The 19,206-nt window shown below is 45.6% G+C and overlaps 1 protein-coding gene across 5 annotated transcripts; it reads right to left on the bottom strand.

Moving 5' to 3' along the window:
- Positions 1-286: 286 nt before the first annotated feature.
- On the bottom strand, positions 287-17,375 carry LOC138769777 (uncharacterized). 5 transcript variants are annotated; one of them, XM_069948459.1, is made up of 5 exons: positions 4,153-4,515; positions 3,363-3,487; positions 1,684-1,825; positions 1,435-1,588; positions 287-852 (listed from the first exon to the last, which is right to left on the bottom strand). In XM_069948459.1, exons 2-5 carry the CDS (start codon positions 3,420-3,422, stop codon positions 717-719), a joined length of 492 nt encoding a protein of 163 aa, XP_069804560.1. In that variant the 5' UTR covers positions 3,423-3,487; positions 4,153-4,515; the 3' UTR covers positions 287-716. The 5 variants fall into 5 exon arrangements, 4 of the variants coding, with proteins under 4 accessions (XP_069804560.1, XP_069804561.1, XP_069804558.1 ...); XR_011359305.1 differs by lacking the exons at positions 3,363-3,487; positions 4,153-4,515 and adding an exon at positions 2,842-3,070; XM_069948460.1 differs by lacking the exons at positions 3,363-3,487; positions 4,153-4,515 and adding an exon at positions 16,702-17,375.
- Between the last annotated feature and the right edge of the window lie 1,831 nt (positions 17,376-19,206).

Raw genomic sequence — 19,206 nt, 5'->3', positions numbered from 1 at the left:
CATTTTAACACATACAGCAATGTCTCACATATGATTAGAAATATCCTCCTGAAGGACATCCAGCATGTGTTAATTTTCTACTAACGTAAAGCATACAACCAAATTTAATAAGACACAATAGCAACATTCAATACAGCTTTCTATGCAAACAAAGTCCACTAAGTATTTTTAAGCGTATTTCGTAGTTCCTTAGTGGCAGTCAATAATCATTTGTTTTTTTAACCCTTAAACACTAAAACATAAACAAGTAAAAATAAGAATTCGGGAAACAACAAGATATGTCGCAATGGATTTATTACATGTCAAAAAATAAAACATTCACATGATAGTGTGTGTGGGTGGATGTGGCCGAGGGTGTGTGGAGACTACTTTGGACCATGTTGACAGAAGTTAGAATAGTGTGCAGAGGCAATAGTGTGGGCAATATGTGAAGGACACAGCCAGCCTGACTGTATTCTGGCACCACAAAACTAAAAGGGACATCCCAATCCCCCCAAGCTGTTATTGTCATCCCTAGCTAATGTGATGCCAGACCTTCTAAACAGTGTGTTATTGATGTGGTCCTGGTGCGCACAAATGTTAGGAAATTATTAATGCTAGTAAGGCGCGGTTGGCACTAAGGCCCTACAGTGTAGCAGACAAGGGGTGGTGTTGGTGTAGCTGAGGAGAGGGAGTGCGGAACAAACACAAATGTTGTTGGACGGTCAAGGCACATGTCACTCTCTCTCGCCAGGCTCCACAGGACCCCCTTGACATCTTGGTGGTGGAGTCCTGGCCAACCCCTCTGCCAGATTAGGTTCTTCATTCTCTTCATCCGATGAGGCCTCTGCTGGTTGCTGAACTACTTGTGGTCTGAGGAGAAAACAACACTGGTCACTATCTAAGATGCCACTTTTGTTTAAGGACATATTTAGCCAGATAACTAAAATGGAGGCATCCAATGCAGGATTACACTCTGCCTGCTTTCACACTATTTTCTATGTACGAGGTGCCACACTAGAACTTTTTACAATATATTCACACACTGTTGACCCAAAATGTGGGTCTTCACAAGGCCACCCGAGTGGAACATTAGTTTACTCTATGGACACATTGCGTACATTGTTTAAACATTATGAAGACAGTCCACGCTATTGGCATAAATGGCATTTCATGTTCTGGATTAGATCCTGGAGGGAGCAAAAGCTGTTCGAAAAGCGGTTAGGCCAGGCTGCATTTGTTAGTTATCTTGTGTCAGCAGGGGGCGGCTCATCTTACCGAAATCGAGATTACTCTAAAGTGTTCACTAAATATACTGCTCCCCCTGCTGGAGCCTCGATGTATACAATCTATATAAATCGAACACATGTCTATGTCTGCACACATAAGACACTGAGCTACTTCCGTCATCATCTGCTCCTACCATGGACACATGCAATTAACACACACACTTACCTGCGGCGTCTGGGGGAATTCAAAATGAAACGCAGCATTGGGGCAAAACGCAAAGCGGCCAGTTCTTCTTGGGAGGCCCCACGCCTCATCAGCTGCCGTCGCTGCCTGATGAATCGGTCCGTCACACTGGACCACCTGGTCTCCACATAGTTAGCTTAAAACAAAAGCATCCACACATTAGGAATATATCAGCGTCAGGTGACCATAACACTCGAGTTAATGGTTTGCCACAGTGGCTAAACAACTTACCAATTATCAATTGCTGTAATCTAGTATGCTGGTCCCAATCTGGGTATACAATCCGGGCAACCTCCCTCCATGCGGCACTCCGTGTTAGCCGGCTTCTGTACCCAGGCGCAGGGCCGTCCCATAGCACTGGCCGAGCATGGACCTGAAAATCCAAAATAATTACAGTAACGTCTTAGAAATTATTAGTCAATAAGGTCATAGCTACTACACCCATTTCACATGCTACACGCCATGTTTGATTGTAAATAGTACGTCACTTATGTGGGTGGGGTCTCCAGCTTCACCTGCAGCCAACTCCCTCCCTCCATGATGTTTGCTGGCGCCACATATCATATACACAGTACACTACTACTCACATCATGTCCTCATAGTATTTGGCCAAAATATATGTGCTTACTACTAGGGAATGGAAGGCCACAATCCGGCGCGGGGGTCTGGGATCGGATAGCGACACGGGGGGACACGCCTCCTCTCTGTAGTCTCGCCACCTCAGCACTGGGCGTAGCGGGGGTGGGGGGGGGTTAACTATTGCGTGTCGTGTGCTCGGCGAATTGCTATGTGACACCATGTAACGATGCTCAGCTTACCCATTTCTGTCCGGCATTGTCACGTCGTAACCCGCTGCACTACAAGTGCCATAATGGTCGGCCACGCCTCTTTGAACGTGGCTGCTGCGGATTGTGTGTGCTTCCGACATTACAACGCCTGACAAAGTACAAAGCAGAGCAGCGCTAAAAGCCAAAATACTCATTAGCCGAGCAGTGAACATAATTAGCACAGCACACCAAACACTCCGGCTAAACAACAACCCCGCTACGCACACTGATGACGTGCATGTACTACAGAGAGGGGGCGTGTCCACGCTGTGTCGCTAGCCTATAGCATCATCAGCCTGCGCCGGATCTTGTGCGTGATTTGCGTACTATTTAAGCGACCTCCTTATGATGACACTATCAGCACATTATATGGGAGGATTTCTACTATGTATGTGCCGCCAACAACCATCATGGAGGGAGGAGGGAGGAGGGAGGAGGGAGGAGGGAGGAGGGAGAGAGTTCGCTGCACGGCCATCTCGCTAAGAGCAATCCTAAGTCACGCCCTGTTTGCCCAACAACATGTGCTATTACAAGGACAATTCCTCGACCAGCCATTACTTACAAATCTCGCCTAAAATACGATGTGCGTTACATGGTCCGAAAGAGCTAACACATTCACAGATTTTGAGGAGACACACACATCTGAAAAGACTCATGCAGTCATTGCTCGATTTCAAGCGCCCCCTGATGGCAAACACATAGGAATTACACACAATCGTACTTACATAAACTACTCGGAGCGATGTATCGTGCCACTAAATGACTATAGACAATCGTACACAGAAAATAAATATTATGTAGCATCTATTGATCATTACATAATCGATTTGTTTTCACAAAATTATTTACCACTTAAACAGGATGCAATAACAGATGTGACTTTTGGACATCACAAAAACCGATATAAAAGACAAGACTTGTAAATTACATGTATGTAAATGTGACTCACACAACAAATGACAGTCATACATTAAGTCACGGCCACACAACTATCTTCTCCGAGTCCAAAGGACGATCGAAATCTTTCTATCGATGATCTTATCTATGTATAAAGCACTCCCAACAGCTCCAGAAAATACTTACTTCACTGATCAGCTGGCCGACGGCTATAACAGACCGATCAGGATACATCTCGGGCTCCATGAATCACTCCGGCTTTGTTGTCCAAATCACTTCTTCTTCCAGCGACGGTTTTCAAAGTGCCGATTCTTACAATGCAGACACATCCTAAATAACCTTGACTTCTACCCATAGGAACTCAAAATGATACATTTGTTATCTCCATCCAGTCACGGACACGGCCTAGGTGAAGCCTGGGCACAAGCAGTTGTTACATTCATCCCTGTATTTTGAGTTATATTTAAAAATATACAAGGACAATTACAAAATAAGACCGTGAGAAATGTGTGGCAAACAATATTTCTCTCATGGCTAAGCTTCAAATAAATAATTCCTTTCTTCTATCATCCTATGTCAAGGCCAAATGGCAATCCTGCTCTCATCACACAGGTGCAACTAGCCACATTGCAGGGTGGCACTCAGATACATGCACTAACAATGCTATATAACATTTGGCCACTTCTCCAAGAAATGTACCACAAACACAACATTCCTTTCCCTTCCGGCCCAAAAGGCACCTGCAAAGGTCCAGGACACATGTCCACTCTCTGACAAGGCCGAGAGCACACCTGTACCAACGATACCTCATACCCAGCCCTCAGGCCAGGCACTCACTGGTCGTCAGTTAACTGCAAACTAAGGTGTAATCTCCAGAAGGAGAAAACTGTTGCGCATCAATGAAATGACCACAGAACAACACGTTTGTTATTCCTAGATTCATTCCTTACACCCCTTTGTTTGCACCATGTCGTACCTGCTTGCCGCTTGTGCCCCACTATTTCTGTGATCCATTCTATATTGGAGCTACCGAACCGGTGGATCAGCCCAGCCACTATGTCCATATGTGAGCGAACACACTCATTTACATATGCAAATAACCAGCCCTTGGCGGCAAAGCCCACTGTTGACTAGAAATCAACGTTAGTTTTCACTTTGGTTACTGACAGGGTTAAGAAATTGTGAATTACCATATGAAATAGAGGCTTTGTATTCAGACTGATAAAGTGTTGCCATCTGTATACATGGCTAAAATAGGCATGTCGCATTAATGCAAATCATTACGCGAAACAAAGTGCACAACCAGCTAAGCTTTTTCAGGGAGAGGTGAAAAAATGAGAGATTATATAAATACACAAGGAATTGTATTCCAACACATTGTCAGACTTGCCAAGCAATATGATGTCACAATAGTAAAGTCAAAGTTAGATTAGGACAGAGGGGGAAGGGCGCATGAAGCTGCAGCTTACTGCAGACAGATCATTGCATTCTGCTGCAGGCTCCCAAAGGCCGATCTCGTGGGCCAGTCTAGGAGCAGACTATCAGATATTCATCCAGCACACACTGAGTCAATGATTAGCGTAGTGACACAACATGTTAATAAAAGCCTGAGACTTGGGGGAAATGTTACATATATATCGTGAACACATCCATTAACTGCACTATGCGCAAAGGCCAAACCAATACAAACATAATAATCGTAAATTTTTTGCTTTTTAAAGTGAAAACATGTGAATAGATCCTTGATGTATCCTTGCCAAGGCTTTAGGCCTCTCCATGTGTGAAAATGGGGAGTTTATTATAGGATACAGTACATTGTGTAAGCGCGCGGTACTTTAGTAACCTTGAGCCAAATCACTACATTACACCTCCCAATCGAGAGAGAACAACGCAGATGTGTGTGGAAGAATGTCAACTATTCGACTTACACACACACACAATGTAGCATTGTTTTCTCCAGTCCAAATCTAGTTTGGATTTTATTGTTGATCATTAAAATACTTATAATGTTGAATTAAATATTATATCTAAAAGAATTTTACACCAAACTCAGCATGTTCTGTATGAAATATCACATTAAACACATTATTGTGTATAAAGGTTAACAAAAAGGATACATTTCACAAATCAACCTTCTGTGCAAGATGCTGAGTCAAACATAGGCAACAAAAGTCAGTAATGGATGTAAAAACCGGACACATCAGACACTTGCATTTAGGAACTCATCTATTTGTATGACAGTCCTTTTTTTTCCTTATTGACGTTTAAATGTAGTGACATATTGGTTCTGCTAACAAGGGCCCCTACACACAAGAACCATTCGCCCTGGAGATAGCTCAAGGAAAGACATTATGATTTTACTTTTTTCTATAGATTCTTTTAAATGAGGATCTTAGCAAACTGTTTTTTCAAACAGAGTGTACCATGTCACCCTGGTAAGGTGTCCTCAGGGACATGGACCCTACTCTACCCTAACACAAAATGACCTCTCTGGGCCTGAAAAAGGAGACCACTTGCCATAAACCAAATAAAAAAAAAAAAAAAAAAAAAATAGAAAAATTAAAACAAAAAAAAATAATAATATTATGATGTATTGCCTCATACATCACATAGTATAAATCATAAACGTCGTGAGGAACGAGATGGCCGAGAGCGCCGTCCACGCCGTGGCTGGCGCCTAGGAACGGCCCTAGTACCCTCAGATGGAGGGGGCATGGCACCAGGTGGCTCTCGGGACAATGCTGGGGGACAAGGGGGGAGAGAGGTGGGGGCACAGGTGGGGGCGCAGTGGTCTCGGGGAAAAGAAAGCCCTCCGGCGGGATATGTGGCCTCCGTGAGTGTAACCCATACACAGATTGTAGGAGGACGCCCACATAGCAAGGGTCGGGGAAAGTATCGGGGTCAATCTGCTCGTGACACGACAGCAGCACTTCTGTAACCATCCGCGCACTACGTGCCAGATTAGTAGGGAGATTCCGTAAACGGACTCCCAGATAGTAGCAGAAGAAATCATTCTGATCATCTCCTCCATCAAACCGCCTGACAAAGTTGACGACAGATTGATCCAACTCACTCAGTGCTGAATGAGGTTCTTCTTGCTCCCGACGCCTCCTGGTGGTGGTAGTAGTGGGCCTCGTGAGTGGCTGACGTGGCCGAGCTGCCAGGGGCACACCACTAGGACCTGCACCAGATGTTGATGGTGCTGCAGCCTCCTCCTCTTCGTGCATGGAAGTCGAGCCAGAAGGTCCTGGCATCGGCTCCGTGCCCTCAGAAAGAGTAGGACTGCCAGGCTCCTGTGATGGCGGTGGCGTGGCACTATCCCCCTCCTGCTGGGATGCTGCAACATCAGAACCAGCAGCATCCTGTCCTCCGGTGGGTCTGAGAAATTGCCACTGGTTCTGTGGAGAGACAGAAAGGTTAGCTAATATGGACACATTCATAAAGGTACTTCATATATCGAATGTTTAAGTTTTGATAACATACAGTATGTCGAAATGTGTGTTTTGGTAACACGAAGACATTATGTAGTACTATGAGCATCCTATGTTAGGACATACAACTATATTAACTCATTCACATTAGTGTTTTCTAATAAACTTACACCAAAAAACATTTGCCCAAAATGTTCCCCTTTCTGAGTGTGTAAACAATGCTCTCATCTTCAGGGCATGTTGTGGGCATGGAACCATTCTGGTGACAACACAACAACAAGTGTTTTTTAATGTGGCCCAGCAGGGAGAGGGGCCTGAGTTAGTCATGTGACCAGATACACAAGCGGCCAGTAAGAGGCCTGTGTACCTGTCATAGATCCCCGCAGGCCACACTGAGACAGTGACAGAGCAGCAGGCCGCCCAGCATTGAGTATAAAGGAAGTGAATAGTGTGGGCCGGAGAACAGCTCTCGGACTGCTTAGTACTGTAGGACACAAAAAACATTATCCGCTGCATGGAAACGGCCATTTCATTCACCAGGCTTACTGGCTCTGCCACCTACAGCACACGCTAAACAACTGAGGGAGTGACCGTGATCTGCAAAAATCACGAGATGTTGTTCTAGCGCCATGACAGAAACTAACATATTTTAGAGAAATGACAGGATGTTGAAGCACGAGTCAGAGTGGTGTGTAAGCATTTGTTTGAGTGTGAGCAAAGGGGACTATTGTGATTGGTCAGGATACATTAACCCTCTCTGGACAGTCACATACACCAGCATGAAGGCTAACAAACATGACACAACTAGGGCCTTATAAAGAATGGCAATAGTGTATGTTGTCAAATGATCGGGATACATTAAAGATAATTGTCTGCACATTCCTATAAAACATATACATAAAGAGGAAGATTGGTGAAATCGGATGAGATTATCTGCTAGTGAGTATGGACCAGGTTCTGCTGAACAACCAAAGGCAGAATTAAAATTCATTACTCCCATATAACATTTTATCTCATGTATTACATATTGTACACTATATGATACTATATACATTATGGAATAAGAAAAAGATACTTACTGCCGTTGACTGCGGCTCGGGATAAAATCCAACAAAGGCGCATAGCGCATGGAGATCGGCTCCCCACCCCTCTCCTCCGTGCGTATCGCCCGTTGGTACTGGTCCCTGACACTAGACCAGCGTGTCTCCACTGCTCGGACTGACAAAAGCAAAGATTTATTAGAAATAGATAGATTTTAATAATTGATATATATTTCGAGGTCTTGGTAGAAATATCGGACATTGTTCTCACAATTTTATGTCATACATTATTTGACAACACGACATACCCATCCGCAGCTGCTCGCTGTCCGTCACATCGCCCCACTGTGGGACTACCACAGCCGCTATCGTCTCCCACGTCTCGCGACGCAGGACGCGGTCGTGGTAGCCACGCACAGTCAAGTCCCACAAATGGGGACGGGACCGCACCTGCAAAATTATATAGAAAGACAGAAATCACTAGACATCTCCATCTGACTTCACCTCTCTGTGTGTCTACATCGATTAGAATAAGAACATGTTTTCCATTATGACATTACATAGAGTGGTGTTGGGATTCCAACAGACCACCTGTGTAATCTAATGAACACAGCCTAATAACCACTGAGCCAAGACTCACTAAACCAAGGAATGCCAGAACTCTTTGAACACACTTCTGAAAACATACCAAGATTGGTGTCTAATGATTTAATTTAGGAAAGGCTTTGTATCTTAACTAGCACTAATTAGTAGGCCACAAGACCAGATCAATGCCAGCTTTGCATTCACACCTGATGAAAGAGAAAATCCACATTGTTTAGAAAATACATGAACACATGTGCAAACGAGTGAAGCTAACTATTTCACTGCTGCGGTGTTTGTTCTGGTGTGTGTGTGGTGTTTTGTTATCTTAGTGTGTGGATAAAACATGTCACAACGACTATGGTTAGAGATCTCGACATTTTGTAATAACTATGGTCAACATTTATGTATTAAACAGTCGCTGATATAGAGTGAAAAATATATTTTAATAATTAAATACATGTAAGGTTAGGTATAGCATTAGGTCGAACATTCTAGGAGGAGCACACAATAACATGAAACTACGTGCAAAAACGAGCTACATGAAAAACGCTTCAAAAACGCAACCTTGCTCGACTCGATTTGCTAAATATTCCACAAACATTACTTGACTATACTGTGTACTGTGTAGTGCGCACGCTTACTCAGATTCACATGCACTATATCACACAAAAAACGCATCAAAAACGCAACCTTGCTCGACTCGATTTGCTAAATATTCCACAAACATTACTTGACTATACTGTGTAGTGCGCACGCTTACTCAGATTCACATGCACTATATCACACAAAAAACGCATCAAAAACGCAACCTTGCTCGACTCGATTTGCTAAATATTCCACAAACATTACTTGACTATACTGTGTAGTGCGCACGCTTACTCAGATTCACATGCACTATATCACACAAAAAACGCATCAAAAACGCAACCTTGCTCGACTCGATTTGCTAAATATTCCACAAACATTACTTGACTATACTGTGTACTGTGTAGTGCGCACGCTTACTCAGATTCACATGCACTATATCACACAAAAAACGCATCAAAAACGCACTATACTGATTTGTGCAGAAAAATTGTCTACATTTGTACACATGTCACTGTTATTAAATACAATTGATACATGTAAGAAATACAACAACCCTACACTCAATAGGGATACTAAATTCGACATATGTAAGTAGTGGTTTTATATGGGAACTGCACTAGAAATTAATACTATAGCAGATAAGGAAACACATGACGATACTTTGTGGTTTTTTTCAGGCCACATTCCCACGCCCGTGTCGCATGACTAAAACGATTATATTTAAGACCACTAACAGTGTTGACATTCATATGTGTGTTACATGTGGCTTAGGTGCGTTTTGGTTGGCCGAGACGACCATGTGCATTTCTAAGTCCAAGTAAAACATTTTAACACATCACATAAATATATAAACAGAGATATGTATTTGGGTTCGCATACATTACATATTATTAGACATATATTTACATAGATATATAGATAGAGAGAGAGGGATAAATAGATACACAGAAAGAGACTACACATCCTATTTTCGAAGTAAAACCATTCTAGAAAGATGAGTGTAATTCTTCGATCAAACTTACCTCTGCGATCAGGCGTGGAACATCAATGTCCCGCTGCCAGGAACCACGTCGCCCACGACCAGCACCACCATGCTCCACTCGCCGTGCCATCGCTCCAGATCGGGACACCTAAAAGGATGGTCACCTATTGAAGCCCATTCACTTGGGCCTTTTAAACTGAAGGGGCGTTACGCATTGATGAATTATTCTAATGAGAATCCAGATTGATCCGGCAGTAATCAGAGGTTCCGGCAGGCCCGAATGTTACTTCCTACGGTCGACTTGGACCATTTCGGCCCGGAAATAATGGTCTTGCTCATTTTTTACGGACCCGGATACAATCAGGCCAGAAACTCATACGGAGTGTGCACTGTGCAGCCGCATATCCTATACTTCCCAGCATACACACGAAACATCAAATATACGGCCGCACTATTACATCCGTACATACGGACGCACTATTACTACGTGTGAATCGAGCCTCAAAGTGTATTTGAGGGGACTGTATGTTAGAAAGCCCCACAAAGCACCCCATTTTAGAAACTGCACCCCCCAAACTCTGCAAAAGCACATCCAGAAAGTTTTTTAACCCTTTAGGGGAGTCACAGAAATAAAAGCGAAGTGTGTAAGAAATTTGAAAATTTTTATTTTCTGTGCAGAGATTTTATTGTAATCCAATATCTTTCATAATGATAAACCTATTAGCAGAGAAATGCACCCCAATATTGATTGCCCCCGTTTCTGCAGTTTATAGAAATACCCCACATATGGCCCTATTGCGCTATTTGACGCAACCACAAGCCTCAGATATAAGGGAGCGCCTAGTGAATTTCAACGCCTCCGTTATATTTGGTCATTTTTGACCGTACCACTTCAGGTTGGTAGAGGCTCTGGGGTGCCAAAACCTAAAAAACACCCCTAAAGGGACACCATTTAGAAAACTGCACCCCTCAAAGAATGTAACAAGGGATGCGGTGAGCATCTGGACCCCACAGGTGGTTCGCAGATTTTCAGAACAATGTGGTGTAAAAAAGGAAAAATTCTATTTTTTACACTAAAATGTTGTTCTAGCATTCATTTTAATTTTTACAAGGGGACAAAAGAAAAAAAAAACACCAAACATGTAGAGCAGTTTCTCCCGAGTACGCAAATACCCCACATGTGGACATAAAGTGCCAAGCGGGCGCAGGACGAGCCTCCAAAGGGAAGGAGCAACAATTGGCCTTTGCAAGCTGGATTTTACTGGAATGGATTTCAAGGGCCACATCGCATTCACAGAGCCCTCGTGCTGCCAAAACACTGGAAACCCCCCACAAGTGACCCCATTCTGGAAACTAAACCCCTCAAGGAATCTAACAAGGGGTTCAGTGAGCATATGGCCCCCACTGGTGACGGGCACAAATGTGGAACAATGTGACGTGAAAGGGAAAAATTTCATTTTTTCACTTTCACGGCACAAATGTGGCCGTCATCAAGGGGTCCATATCCTCACTGCACCCCTTTTTAGATTCCTTGAGGGGTGTAGTTTCCAGAATGGGGTCACTTGTGGGGGGTTTCCAGTGTTTTGGCAGCACGAGGGCTCTGTAAATGCGACATGGCATTCATCATCCATTCTGGCCAAATCCAGCCTTCAAATCCAAATGGCGCTCCTTCCCTTCGGAGGCTTGCCCTGCGCCCACATGGCGCTTTATGTCCACATGTGGGGTATTTACGGACTCAGGGGGAATTGCTCTACACATTTTTTGTGTTTTTTTCTCTTTTAACCCCTTGTGAAAATGAAAAATTTAAGGCTAAACCAACATTATAGTGTAAAAAATGTAATATTTCATTTTCACGCCATATTGTTTCACATTTGTGCCCATCACCAGTGGGGTCCATATGCTCACTACACCCCTTGTTACATTCCCTGAGGCGTGTAGTTTCCATAATGGGGTCACTTGTGGGGGGATTCAACTGTCTTGGCAACACAGGGGCCTTTTAAATGCAACATGGCTCCTCGAAATCCATTCCAGCCAAATCCAGCCTCAAAAAGCCAAATGGCGCTCCTTCCCTTTGGAGGCTTACCCTGCACCCGCATGGCGCTTTATGTCCACTTGTCGGGTATTTCCATACTCAGGGGAAATTGCTCTACACATTTAGTGTTTTTTTTTTATCTTTTAACCCCTTGTGAAAATGAAAAAATCAAGACAAGATCAATGATTTAGTGTAAAAAATTTACATTTTTTACACTAAACGTTGGTCTAGCCTTGATTTTTTCCTTTTCCACAAGGGGTTAAAAAAGAAAGTGAACACAAAACGTGTAGGGTAATTTCCCCAGAGTACAAAAATACCCCACAAGTGGATATAATGTGCCATATGGGCAGAGGGCAAGCCACCAAAGGACAGAGCGCCATTTAGAGGCTGGAATGGAGATGGAGGCCATGTCGCAATTACAAAGCTCCTGTGCTGCCAGGACAGTAGAAACCCCCCACAAGTGACCCCATAAGGAATCCAACAAGGGGTACAGTGAGCATATGGACCCCACTGGTGGCCGTCACCAGGGGGCCATATACCCACTGCCCCCCTCGTTAGATTCCTTATGGGGTGTAGTTTCCAGAATGGGGTCACTTGTGGGGGGTTTCTACTGCCCTGGCCGCACAGAGGCTTTGTAATTGCATCATGGCATCCTCTAATGGGAATGGCGGCCATACCTATTTAGCTGGGGAAAAGGGACAATTCTAATTTATTTGGGGGTATTAGGCCAATTATTGGTTTATAAGGTTGAAAATGACAGGTGTCTATCAAATTTAACCTGTGTTGATCCAGAGGAAGGCAAAAAAACCCTTGTGAGGCAGACGACAGTAGCCTCATCACAGGGGAAAATTCCTTCCCGACTCCATAATGGCGATCAGAATAATCCCTGGATCAACATGACCCCTGAAATAGGAATAAAGGACAGAATTTAGATAATGTAGAACCCCAATGACGTGTGGGGCCCCTTGAAGCGATCCAGTATGCAGAGGCCGGGGTGATCAGGACAGGCGTCACACTGGAAATGGCGTCCTTCCTGATCCCCCTATTACCCCCTATTACCCACACTCTGCACTTCTTCTGGGGTCTCCCGTTCTCCTGTGTGCGGGACGTCACCTGGAAAATGTTGTCCTGGTGCGATACGGGGTCCTTCATATCCAGAAGCGCTGGGTCCGCTCCATGGCTGCTAAATATTAGGGCTTTATTACTACTTCTGATATTTACGGATCGTGCCGCAAGCTACAGTAGCTCAGGCAGCGAGGGACCGGAAGAGGGGGCGCTGGTATAAAAGTTACAGGTGGTAACCTTTATCTAGCAGTGGGAAGATCAGTTCCCGAACGATCTTCCCACTAACTCGGAGGATTGGGGGGGGCATCTGGGGGTGGATTTGGGTGTCCCTTCCTTCATACACTCTAAGGGTACGTGCACATTGCGGAATGGCGAAGGATAACCCTTTGTGCATTCCGCAGCTGGCACCCGCCGGCGAACTGATGGAGGCGCACGTCTCCGCTTGTGTCACACTCCATTATATGCACGGGTGGATTCTGCCCTCTGTCCAATGTGTTCATTCTTTGGATGGACGACGGAATCTGCCCGTGCATAGAATGGAGTCTATGACACGGGTGGAGACGCTCGCCTCCATCAGTCCGCCGGTGGGTGCCAGCTGCGGAATGCACAAAGGGTTATCCTTCGCCATTCCGCAGTGTGCACGTACCCTGGATCTGTAAGTGTACCCTGGGGTACTCTCACAGAGTGTGTAGAATTTCACGCCATACCGTCATCTCTTATTGGGACGGTACTGGCGGAAAAAGACGTGTCTGGGGGGCAGCGTATGCTACTCTACCCCCAGACACGTCACTGGATGATGAGGATGATGAGGATGAATGGAGGAAAGAAGGATCCCCCCATTCATCCTCACTGGCTGTTTCGGTGTCGGAGGCAATAATAACGTATACATCCGACACCGAAAACACCTTGGGGGCCATTTTTATACGGGGATTGGTATATGGGGTATGTAAATGTGTAGTGGTGTAGTGTAAAACTTTATTTCATGTAGTGTAGTGTTTTTTAAGTGTTTTTTTGACAGTAATAAAAAATATTCCTTTGCCAAGAAAGGAGCTGCTGATAAATGCCGCACTTATGTGCGGCACTTATCAGCAGCCAGTGGCGGTAGGATATAGGGGGGAAAAACGCCCCTACGCCATAAGGGGGAGTTGCTGATCAGCGGCGCACTTACGTGCGATGCTGATCAGCACTCAGCGGCGTTAGGGCGCAAAAAAAGAAAAAAAAATTGAAAAAAATAAAATCTTTTTAACCCAAAGCAACTGATCAGTGAATGATATTCACTGATTAGCCGCTAGGGGGCAGTAGAGCGACGCTGCCGGAGATTGCCGAGACTCGGCGAACCCGAGGACCCGAGCGTTTCCGAAGATTTCCGACGTTGGACGACCGAACCCGGAAGTGAAGAGAAGAAGACGCGAGGACGGCGCGGACCGCAGATCGTCGCTCCAGACGCCCAGATCAGGTGAGTATGGTACACCTGCACCACACACACCTGTTCTGCACCCCTCAGCTACCTAGCTGAGGGGTGCAGAACGCGACAAAACTGTTTTTTTTACAGTTCGATCGCCATGATGGGCCGGCCGGTACTGGCCGGCCTATCACGGCGATCGTGGGGGTGGCATCGGCGCCATCTTTCCCCAGTACACTAATGGCGATTGGTGCTGTCTCGGACAGCACCAATCGCCATTGCTTTCCGGGTCACCGAGGACCCGGAAAGCTGTTTATTAGCTGCGGCCGACGAGCAGAGATGGCCTGCTATACATTATAGCAGGCCATCTTCCCCGACCGCTGTGTGTGAACACACAGCAATCGGGGAAACATCGGGCGTAAGTATACGCCCGTTTGCGTTAAAGCCCACCCTGCGGGGGCGTATACTTACGCCCGATGTCGTTAAGGGGTTAATGCTACGCATTGGACGGCACGTCTTATACATGTGTCCCCCTGCCACAGACTCTCATATAAGGAAGTCAGAAGATCTTTCCCTGAGGGGCTATGGAGTGGCTATTGTCTTGTAGACTGTGGTATATGACTTGGGAGGGGTGACATGTCACTTTTTTCGATGTATAGTGGAATACACCGGCCCATAGAATGGTGTCTATTGAGTCGGTGGAAAGACAGAGGAATTCCGCGGACATTATCCTCGGGAATTCATCAATATGAACCCACCCTCAAAGTGTATACGGCTATATACAGTAATTGTGGGATAATACCTTTTATCTTGCTACCACAAATTTGCGCAGTCTGCATCCACTAAAGGCGCCGATCAGCCCTTTTTTTCTATTGTTTTAAAAACAATTCTATATCAAGTATACATTGTGTGGGATAATATAGCTGTTATGCCGACTCTAGAGATTTGTGAAGTCTGCGTCCACTAAAGGCGCCAATCAGACCTTTTTTTTTAGTCAAATCTCTTTTTATTAAAACAGATATTTTTTTTAGTCATATAAACACAAAGCACAACAAGGAAGAGTAGGGGCCACACAAATGTAGATCTTTACAGAGCACTTACAGGGTAATATTAGCAAAAATAAATGGAGGCTAGGAAAGGGGGGCTCTGGGCCTGATAGGACCAGCTGGGCTTGTGTGAGCTTGAACAGGGAATTAGTAGAACTGGGTAGTGGAACATATAACCGGTGGTGGGGGGGGGGGGGGGGGGGGCTGTGGGAATAGGGGAGGGGGAGGGGGAAGATGAAGGGAGGGAGGGGGGTGAGGCCGGGGTATCTAAGTGACAGTTAAGAACCAATAGTCGGACTAAAATAAGTGTGTAATAGTTTAGTCCACGGGAGCCATAGAGATGTGTGCTTATCATGTGAAAGGGAGTGCCAGCTACAGATCTCCTCCAGACGCCTTATGTCCTCCACTTTCTCGATCCACCTAGCCAGAGGGGGGGAGATCGGTCGACCTCTAATATAGGGGGATCATCATTTTGGCAGCTGCCAAGAGATGGGTGACTAAATGTTTTTTTCATGGGGGTGTAGTGAATGGAGGGGGCCCATAATAGTATCAGTTCAGGGGTGATCACTGGGGTAGGGCCAGGTAGTTGGGTGATTAGCGAGAGAACTTGGTCCCAAAAGGGGCGGATGAGCGGGCAATGCCACCATATGTGGGATAGAGTTCCTCTGTCCCTGAGACAGCGCCAACATAGGTCACTGGGGGAGATGCCATGGTCATATAAGAATGCTGGAGTCCTGTACCAGCGCGAAAACAGTTTAAAAGAAGACTCCTGGATGCGAATGCATGGAGAAAAGCCATGGGAGTGGTTCATAATAAATTGGGACTGATCAGTCGTAAAGGAGGTCTGTAACTCCCGCTCCAAGACAACTCGGTAGTGAGTCTTCTAGGGGGGTGTTAAGGCCGGCATATATCCTGGAGAGAGGCCTTTTAGGGTTTTGCGGGAATAAAACCAGTCTTTCTAGCCAGTTGATGTCCTGTAGGCCCGTCATGTGGGAAGCATAGGTGCGGCACATATTGTGAACATGTTGAGACTGGAAGTGTTTAGGGGGTAGGAGACTGGAGACGTTTAACGGCTCATGTCGCCGAATCAGGTCCCTAAGGTGGTATTTAGACAGGTGCTGCCATAGCGGAGGAGGTGGATGAAGAGAGTTAGAAGAAAGTGCTGGTAAAAGGTGAAGAGGAGTAAGGGAAGAGGGAGTGGAGAAGGCGTCGTCTCGATCACAGAGGTCCCTAATCACGTAGAGAGTAGCAGCAAGTAAAGGGCAAGTGGGAGAGAGGAGGGGCTTAATAAGCGCGGATTCCAGAGCAGCAGTTCTCTGGCAGTGGTTAGTAAAGATAATTCCATGATTCTTACCTGGAGGAGGAGCATGAGGAGGTGCTAGGGCACGCCTCTTCCGCTGGGCACCGGCGTACCTGAGTTTTTGCTGGAACCTTCCCGTCCTTGATGATGCCGTAGATATGGAGATCCGGAGACCTGAGTTGTGGGAGTGAGAGGCCCCAGCTGAGTAGGCATCTGAGCAGTGCAGTGCTCCGTAAGCGAAGCCTGTGGAGGAGTTGGTGGTTTGATTTACTGCGGCAGGTTGAAGAGGACGCGGACTGCGGGAGAGTGTTCCACGTGGTGGAAGGAGGAGGAGCCATGCTATGGTTCTGAGGAGACGCTGTTGATCCTGTTGCCCGGGAAAGACTGTCCCTGCAGGCGGTGAGAGTAGCTGGCAGACCAGTGCTTGGAGGCAGCGAGAGTCCGTCTCCGTGCCGACAGCTGAGAAGCACTGATAAAGTGTCAAGAGCACGCTGGTGAGGGCGGCGTGTGAGGCATAGTAGGAGCAGGCTTCACTCCAGGTCAGCAGATACTCTGATAGACAGCATCGGAGCTCCGCAGCACCGCAAGGCTGTGCAGTGAACCGTAACCTAGGCCGGTGAGAGTGGCTTGGGGGAGGGGATCTGGAAAACAAATCTCCCGAAAGAAACCATCTGGCTCTGCATCAGTGAGAGGGAGGCAGAGAAGAAGATTTACAGTCCTGTGTGATCCTGTTTGGGTGAGAGCGGGATGCCCGCAGTCACTTCTTGTTAAACCTTATGTGCACTGAGAAATAGTACATGATTAATGGAGTACAGCACATGAGGAGTAGAGACATTCTCCTCCGGATAAACTTCTTTATTTCTTTTCCTACACAGCTCTTTTTCACATTGCTAACATTATTTAACCCCTGTATGTGACAAATGTGACATTTCGTTATCAGTTTGTCTGGCAAAAATGGAATCCTTTGCATGAAATCTGTCCATTCAGAGGGTTAAGAGCTGGCAGGATTAGTTTACATACAAGCACTGCAAAATGTATAGTGAGTAGCGGATGTGACTCTGGGGGGTAAAAACCGTCCTGGACATAGGACTCTGAGTTGTATATTTACCACAACCCTACGGCTGTGAATGGATCATTCTAACATATGTACTGTAACCTTGTGTCTGTGATTGGACTATTCTAACATATTCACCATAACCCTGTGGCTGTGACTGGATCATTATAACATACGTACTAGAACCCTGTGTTTGTGACTGGATCATTCTAACATACTCACCATAAGTTTGCAATTGGGATTGGAAGATTCTAACATATTTACTACAACCCTGCATTTTGTGACTGCAATATTCCAATATACTTACCATAATCCTGCGTTTGTGACTGGAATATTCTAACAAACTCACCACAGCATTGTGTTTGTGATTGGAACATTCTAACATACTTACCATAACCTTGCGATTGTAACTGGAACAGTCTAACAAACTTACCATTGCCCTGCATTTGTGACTGAAACACTTTAACATAGTCATCATAACCCTGCGTGTGTGACTAGGGACATTCCAACTACACGCTGATGGATGCTGGCTGGAGACTGGATTTGATATAAATCATACTACGTTGCGGCCTTGGGCTAAAATATCCAGGGCAATTCTTTCCTTTATCTTTATAGAATCCGGTCAAAGGGACTAATAAAGAACTAACTTTGACCTTTGTTGCTAGCTGTCTATACTGTGATATATTGATTAGGGGAGGTACGGGCATCAAGATTGGATGTACTCTGGATGGGTCCAAAGGTTAATAAGCACAGTCCAGTGAAGTCCAACCTTAAAGGACAACTCCGGCGAAATTTTTTTTTTGGCTTATTTAACACACATTACAAAGTTATATAACTTTGTAATGTGGTTAAATACCCGGTCTGGCCCCCTTCCCCCACTTTCCGACCCCCGACCCCCCACCCCGGAAGTTAAAGAATGTATACATTACCTATTACGGTCGTCACGGTCCTCTTCTCTGGTGTCGGGTGACGTCAGAGCTGGGGGGCGGTCCGGGTCTTCTTCCTCTTCGGCGTCTTCATTGAGAGTGAATGGGAGAGAAAAGGCTGCTGGTGCACATGCGCACCAGCAGCCTTTTCATTGGCTGGAACGCATCACAATGCGTTTGGGTCCCCCAATATGTCTGGAAAAGGGCGGGGAGGAGGTAAGGGGGGGATTGGTGGGGGTCAGGATAGGAGGGAGAGTGGTGGGATGGGGGAAAAAAGCCAGCAGGAACAACCTAGTTGGTTGGGAGAGATCCTTAGTGCAATAAAAAAATGTGATGGCTCTATTGCTGAGCTGGGCTCCCAGATAGGGGGTATCAGTGCTGAAATCTCTATCTTGAGAAATGATGTGTCAAAAATCAGAGAAAGGTGGAAACTCGAGTTAGCACATTAGAGGACGAGATGAATGCAGTTAAGAAGCATGTAGAGACAATACTTAAAGAAAATAAGACACTTAAAAACAAGATGGTAGAAATGGAAGACAGAGGGAGAAGGTGCAATGTAAGGATTGTGGGAATGCCGGA

This window comes from Dendropsophus ebraccatus, chromosome 12 (genome assembly GCF_027789765.1).
Source record: "Dendropsophus ebraccatus isolate aDenEbr1 chromosome 12, aDenEbr1.pat, whole genome shotgun sequence".
Lineage (NCBI taxonomy): Eukaryota > Metazoa > Chordata > Amphibia > Anura > Hylidae > Dendropsophus > Dendropsophus ebraccatus.
Note: the sequence above shows the minus strand (reverse complement) of the source record. Positions and strands in the feature narration are given on the sequence as shown.

What these genes read in the sequence shown, in the direction of transcription:
- LOC138769777 (XM_069948457.1), bottom strand. Translation starts at nt 16,985, where the DNA reads ATGGCTCCTCCTCCTTCCACCACGTGGAACACTCTCCCGCAGTCCGCG. An exon ending in ATTACAGCAATTGATAATTG is followed by an intron (nt 1,589 to 1,683) that starts GTAAGTTGTTTA and finishes TTTTGTTTTAAG; the next exon opens with CTAACTATGTGGAGACCAGG. An exon ending in AATTCCCCCAGACGCCGCAG is followed by an intron (nt 853 to 1,434) that starts GTAAGTGTGTGT and finishes TTTTCTCCTCAG; the next exon opens with ACCACAAGTAGTTCAGCAAC.